This window comes from Mandrillus leucophaeus, unplaced genomic scaffold (assembly GCF_000951045.1).
Source record: "Mandrillus leucophaeus isolate KB7577 unplaced genomic scaffold, Mleu.le_1.0 Scaffold52, whole genome shotgun sequence".
Lineage (NCBI taxonomy): Eukaryota > Metazoa > Chordata > Mammalia > Primates > Cercopithecidae > Mandrillus > Mandrillus leucophaeus.
The window spans coordinates 3,236,612-3,243,490 of record NW_012105586.1 but is presented as its reverse complement, the minus strand read 5'-3'; the positions used below and the strand labels follow the sequence as shown (position 1 = coordinate 3,243,490).

Sequence of the window (6,879 nt, the reverse complement as noted above, 5' to 3'; positions counted from 1 at the left end):
AAAAAAAAAAAAAAAAAAAAAAAGGCAAGGCAATGTGGCTCTTGGGCCAGACCATTTCATGGAAAAAAGAGCCCCAAATTTCTGATTGCTGCTAGTTTTCCCTATGGCCCTGAGCCTTGCCTCTGATTTCCCCATCAATTAAAATGGAGAATCAATTCTCTGTTCTTCTGTAGATACTATGAGAATGAGAACATCAAAGAGGCACTAAGAAAGAATGAGAGATAGATAGAGGTAATGGGGTTATAATGTGTATCTCTTGCATTGGCACCAAAAAGCAGACAGACTTGGCATGTCAACCCTTGACAAAGAATCTAGACAGACATGAGGACTCTGGTCACAATGGAAAGCAGCATCCCTTCTGGGATTCAAGAAGAAACTACTGACTTTTCATTCAAAAGTTGCTAAATGAGCCAATAACCTATTTCTCAGTAATCCAGGTCCAGACTTTCTAAACACAACCAGCAAGGGCTCTGTGAGTGAGAACTTCGCAAGTCTTTCATGGCTACCCCCAACTTACAGGAATCCTGACTTGACTTGGATTCTGACAGGCTGACAGCAGAGGCATCCCGGGACTGGTCTATCATGCCAATGTTCACTTTGTGCTTGTAGGGATCCAAAGCCCCTAAAAGCCCTAACACACGGATGGCCTGGGTGGGAAAGGGGAGGGAAAAAAGAAAACATGATTACACAACATGATTACAACAAGTATCACAGACACTCCTCTCAGGTTACATAAACCCCAATTCATACCCAAATGACCAGCTACATGAACAAAATGGAGACGGACAGGAAGTCTGACTGATACTGTCAGAGCATGTTAATGCTGCAACCTTCTCTCTCTTACCATCCTCCCAGTAAAGTCTTTCATGACCAAGTTTGCCATGTCCCCTACCTCTCTGCGTGTACCCTGGTTCTGCTCAGTCTTCAGAAAATTCAGTAGCACCTCAAGCAAAGTAGGGTACTTCCTGTAGGGCTCTACTACATAGCCGGTGCTGGCCACCAACTGTCCCAGGGTCCACAGAGCCACCTAGATAGGCACAAGATCACATGGTTCATCGAGCCAGTATGAGAGAAAAGAAAGCATAGTTGAACTCTTTGTATGATGACTGTAATGAAGTATTAGAGGCTATAAGAAGACAGAGGTTTCCAGTAAAGACACTAACCATGAGCAGAAATCCCAAGAGGGCATAAAACCAAGGCTGATCAAGCACACAAACCTGCAACAACCACTGGATCAAGAGACAAAGAAAATTCCCACCTTTCTCAAAGAAAATACATCATTCTTCCATATCCCAAATGATTAACAAGAGATTCAAAAGGAAATTAAGATTTTTTTGTTGTTGTTGAGACAGGGTCTCACTGGAGACTGGAGTGCGGTGGTGCGATAACAGTTCGCTGCAGTCTTAATCTCTTGGATTCAAGTGATCTTCCCATCTTAGCCTCCAGTGTAGCTGGGACTACAGGCACACGCCACCATGCTCAGCTATTTTTTTTTTTTTTTAAGTAGAGACAAAGTCTAATTATGCCCAGGCTGCTCTCGAACTCTGCAGCTCAAGCGATCTTCCTGCCTCGGCCTCCCAAAGTGCTGGGATTACAGGTGTGAGCTGCCATGCCCAGAAATAAATTAAGACTGTTCTTAATTTTAGTCTAGTCATCTAATAGCCTCAAATTGGGAAAGCAGAACCAGGGCTGGGCAAGGATGAGCTAAACCTCTGTTCCCTCATAGGCAGTGGCCAAGGCTTTCTTTTTCCCTCTGAGAGCTAGGGTTCTGATAATCAACCTGCATTTTCTTTTGTATAGACAAAATGGCACTTGTCAGCCCTGATACTTACTGAAACTGACTCTGGGTCAGGACAACAGGTAATTCTGGTTTCAAATCTATCTAATTTTTACTCATTCAACAAATATTTTTGAGCACCTACTATGTATCACACTCTGTTCTAGGCACTGGGTAAGGACACTAAGGTGAATAAAGAGAAGCAAGGTCCCCGGACTCACGGGGTCTGTCTTGCTCAATCGGGAAGCAGTAATACTCACCTGCCTTTTGGCCAACAAAGAGGAATCCTGGAGCATGTCCATAATGATAATAAAAAGTTCATCAACCCATTTCCTCATTTCCAGGCCACTAACCTGCAAAATGAAAATGAGGGTGGTAGGTAGGGTTAGAAATTATGGCATTAAATAGCATTTTGAGGCCGGGCACGGTGGCTCACGCCTGTAATCCCAGCACTTTGGGAGGCTGAGGAGGGCACATCACCTGTCATCAGGAGCTCAAGACTAGCCTGGCCAACATGGTGAAACCCCATCTCTACTAAAAATACAAAAATTAGCTGGGTGTGGTGGCACACACCTGTAATTCCAGCTACTTGGGAGGCTGAGGCACAAGAATCACTTGAACCCAGGAGATAGAGGTTGCAGTGAGCTGAGATCACGCCACTGCATTCCAGTCTGGATAAAGTGCAACTATCTCAAAAACAAATAAATAAAATAAAATAATTTTTTAAAAAAAGGCATTTCTTCCTTTCTCCACCATCGTGGTGTGTGCTTGACTCTGCTTCTCGCCATGTCTTCTCACAAGACTTTCAGAATTAAGCAATTCCTGGCCAAAAAACAAAAGTAAAATCGTCCCATTCCCCAGTGGATTCGGATGAAAACTGGCAATAAAACCAGGTACAACTCCAAAAAAAGACGTTGGAGAAGAACCAAACTGGGTCTATGAGGAATTGCACATGAGATGGCACACATATTGATGCTGTCTGAAGGTCACAATGATGTTACCATATCAAGCTGAAAATGTCACCACTATCTGGAGAGTCAGACGTGTTTTATTGAGCATGTATTATTTCTCTCTGAATATGTTAGGAACGCGTTGGTTAGCTGGGTTCCGCAATAAACATGTGAGATCTTTCATTTAAAAAAAAAAAAAGTATTTGGACTTCCTCAGAGGTGAGTTTCCTTTCCACCCCATCTCCACCACGGAAAAAGTAGCTGCCCCTTTACCTGTGCCAATTCTCCTATTGTTGCCAGGACATTATTGATCACACCTGGGTTTGGATCAGGGTCTGGATCTTTCAGCTTCAAAATTAATGCCTAGGGAAAGAAGTTATGAGAAAACGAATGCAGGTTAGACTCTACTAGAAACCTTTCTTGTACATAAGTAAAATTCACCCAAGACACCATCTCAGTCATAAAGAAATTCCTCCTAAGCTTTATGAACCCAAGATTTCTCTGGAATGTAAATTCTCACACTTTTCTCCATACGAAGTATAAGTCTGACATGTGAGAGAGCTAGGAAGCACCATGATGTGAAAGTATCCTCTCATGTCTCCTCTAAACTGTCTCAGTGATTGTTCATCCAGATTCACATACGTTGTAAAATACTTCACATGACTCTAATGTGTTCAGATTTGAAGGTTGTTTCAGATTTTCAAGCTCATTTTTTTCCTCATTTTGGGAGAGCTATTTTATGCCACTATCCACCTACTTCTCCTTTCCAAATACCTGTGATGATGTGTCTGAAGCATTATCTCTTACCTCTTATAAGGAGAGCACTTTCCTGCAACTGATGAGATTCTTGGTATTCTTGAACTGAAAGTGCTTGATATGGCCCTTTGGTCTCCAAGCATGAGAGCAAGGAAATTATCTACTTTGTTCAGTGTACTAGTGAGCACTGAAACACCCCCACCTCCCCATACGAGCCGATGACAACACAGAGAGGAAGTGCCAGCCTCTTGGTTTGTGTTACCTTCAGAATAGGCTCCATGTAGGGACGGATGAGTCGGGGTGCATTGGAGACCAGGTGCCCCAGCATGCGGGCACTCTGCTCTTTGATTCTTCCAATCCCACTGTGCTCCAGCTCTGTCAAAATCTGTAGGGAAGAAAGGCTCATATGTTCTCTATGGCAGAAGACATTCTAGAGAGAGACTGTGTCAAACAGAAAAAGTGGCAGCGAACTGGGGGAAAAACCAAGACTTCCACGACAGATGAAGCAGCTGCTAGATACTCAATGAGCAACAGACATCTCTGCAAGTGACAGAACAGCCTTAGATACAAGTGCGCCAGGAAGAAAAGCTATTCGAAAACCTACTCCCTTTCCTTTTATCACAGCACTCCAAAGTCCCATGGTCCTCTCTAAAGCAGAGCTTTTAACAATGTAGCACAGCCAGAGAAGACTGAAAAACCAACAGGGAGAGCTGAGAGTAGAGTTCTATAAAAATGAGGAACAAAGGTAGGGCCCTTGGGAGAAAAATCTTTGTCTAGACAGCAATTTACTAAGGACTACAAATAATGGCAAAGGAATCAAAGAACAGTTAGAACAGCTATGATGTCAAGAGAAGTATTGATACTCTGTAGCTGTTTGGGGTACATCTAGATAAACCTCAATAGGTGGGGATCACATTGGCAGGATTCCCCAAAGTCTTACTGACTGGAGATAACATGTTGGTTCTAACTGACATCCTTACGACACCAGCAAATCAGCACATTAAGCTCATGGTGACATAGACAGCATAATATAGACAGACTTCTGGATAAAGCTGCCAGAAGGAAATCAATGAGCAGTAAGAAAAGCAGATATCACAGAGCTCAGGTTAACTCAGCTACCCAGAGGAGTCTATAATTTAACATTACATTTTGTCTTAGATTACTGACTTAATAACCTGATTTTCTGGATTCCCTTGGCAGCCTGTTTTCCCCAGTCATAGCAGACCACAGGGAAAAGAAATGAAGGGGATACTGAGAATAGACCTGCAGTGCCAAGAAGACATGGGTGACTGCGAGGAAATGTGCCTCACAGAGCAGAGCCCAACTATCTGCAGCAGTGCGGGGCCAATCCAAAGAACTCCAAGCTCACTTCCAGAGCCCGAGAGCCTCACTGCATCCTAATAACAATAACCAAGGCCCACCCTGATGACCAAGACCACAAGAAAGGCCAAAGTCGGCCAGGCACGGCGGCTCATGCCTGTAATCCCAGCACTTTGGGAGTCTGAGGCAGATGGATTGCTTGAGCCCAAGAGGCAGAGGCTGCAGTGAGACGAGATCCCACCATTGCACTCCAACCTTGGTGACAGAGTGAGATTCTGTCTCAAAATAAAACAAAACACCAAAGCCTTTACCAAGGCATGAAAATGTACAACTCAATTTGGAAAAATCTGTATCAAAGTTTAAAAACAAAAAAGAGTAATTTTAAAGTTCCAAGGGCTAAATTCAGTACATAAATTCATTCAAAGGAGCTTCACATTCTGCAGTATTGAAAAAATAAGATGGCCTGATAGCTTACTATCAGCTTCAAGAAGATTAGAGCTGGCCGGGCGAGGTGGCTCACACCTGTAATCCCAGCACCTTGGGAGACCGAAGCGGGCAGACCACGGGGTCAAGAGATCGAGACCAGCCTGGCCAACTTGGAGAAACTCTGTCTCTACTAAAAATACAAAAATTAGCTGGGCATGGTGGCAGGCGCCTGTAGTCCCAGCTACAAAGGAGGCTGAGGCAGGAGACTCGATTGAACCTGGGAGGCAGAGGTTGCAGTGAACCAAGATCGCACTCCAGCCTGGAGACAGAGCAAGACTGCGTCTCAAAACAAAAAAGAATGAAGATTGGAGCCATGCCTGGCTTGTTCACTGCTATATTCCCAGTACCCAGCAGTACCTGGAACATAGTGGTCAAAAAGTCTGCTGACAGAATGAACATATTATTATTCTCATTAGGAGGTATTTATTTTTTCCTTTTTTTTTTTTTTTTTTTTGAGATAGGGTCTCACTCTGTCACCCAGGCTGGAGTGCAGTGGCACAATCACGGCTCACTGCATCCACAACTTATCCGGCTCAAGTGATCCTCCCATCTCAGCCTCCTGAGTAGCTATGACTACAGTATGCACCATTACGCCCAGCTAACTTTTGTATACTTTGTAGAGATGTGGTTCATCATGTTCCCCAGGCTGGTCTCGTCAAACTCTTGGGTTCATGTGATCCGCCTGCCTTGGCCTCCCAATGTGCTGGGGTAACAGACACAAGACACTGTGCTCAGCTGTTTAAGAGATATTTCTATGCCAAATTAATGTAGTATGATTTGAGCTAGCAGGCTCAACAGTGATTTCGTTGTGTTTTCTTTTTTTTTTTTTTTTGAGACGGAGTCTCACTCTGTCACCCAGGCTGGAGTGCAGTGGTGTGATCTCTGCTCACTGCAAGCTCCGCCACCTCCTGGGTTAACACCATTCTTCTGCCTCAGCCTCCCTAGAAGCTGGGACTACAGGCGCCTGCCACCATGCCCAGCTAATTTTTTTTGTATTTTCAGTAGAGACGGGCTTTCACCGTGTTCGCCAGGATGGTCTCCATCTCCAGACCTCGTGATCCGCCCGCCTTGGCCTCCCAAAGTGCTGGGATTACAGGCATGAGCCACTGCGCCCAGTCTTTTTTTTTTTTTTTTTGAGATGGGAGTCTCTCTCCATTGCCAGGCTGGAGTACAGTGGCGTGCTCTTGGCTCACTACAACCTCTGCCTCCTGGGTTCAAGCAATTCTCCCAGCACCAGCCTCCAGAGTAGCTGGTATTACAGACGCTCGCCACCATACTGGGCTCATTTTTTTAATTTTTAGTAGAGACAGAGTTTCACCATGTTGGCCAGGCTGGTCTCGAACTCCTGACCCCAGGTGATCTGGCCACCTCGGCCTCCCAAAGTGCTGGGATTACAGGTGTGAGCCACCATGCTCAGCCTTCAACAATGATTTCTATTCCTTCCTAAAACTCAGAAATTTTTTTTTTTTTAATTTATTTATTATTATTATACTTTAAGTTGTAGGGTACATGTGCATAACGTGCAGGTTTGTTACATATGTATACTTGTGCCATGTTGGTGTGCTGCACCCATCAACTCGTCATTTACAT

General features: G+C 44.3%; 1 protein-coding gene across 2 annotated transcripts in view; it reads right to left on the bottom strand.

The window, feature by feature from the left end:
* MTOR (mechanistic target of rapamycin (serine/threonine kinase)) overlaps positions 1–6,879 on the bottom strand; it is a 160,412-nt gene that overhangs the window by 124,836 nt on the left and 28,697 nt on the right. For both annotated transcript variants that reach the window (XM_011996603.1, XM_011996602.1), the window contains exons 14-18: positions 3,746–3,868; positions 3,001–3,090; positions 2,038–2,130; positions 893–1,027; positions 518–647 (exon numbers count right to left, since the gene is read on the bottom strand). In XM_011996603.1, coding sequence (XP_011851993.1) covers positions 518–647; positions 893–1,027; positions 2,038–2,130; positions 3,001–3,090; positions 3,746–3,868 — 571 coding nt within the window. The remainder of the gene's footprint in view (positions 1–517; positions 648–892; positions 1,028–2,037; positions 2,131–3,000; positions 3,091–3,745; positions 3,869–6,879) is intronic.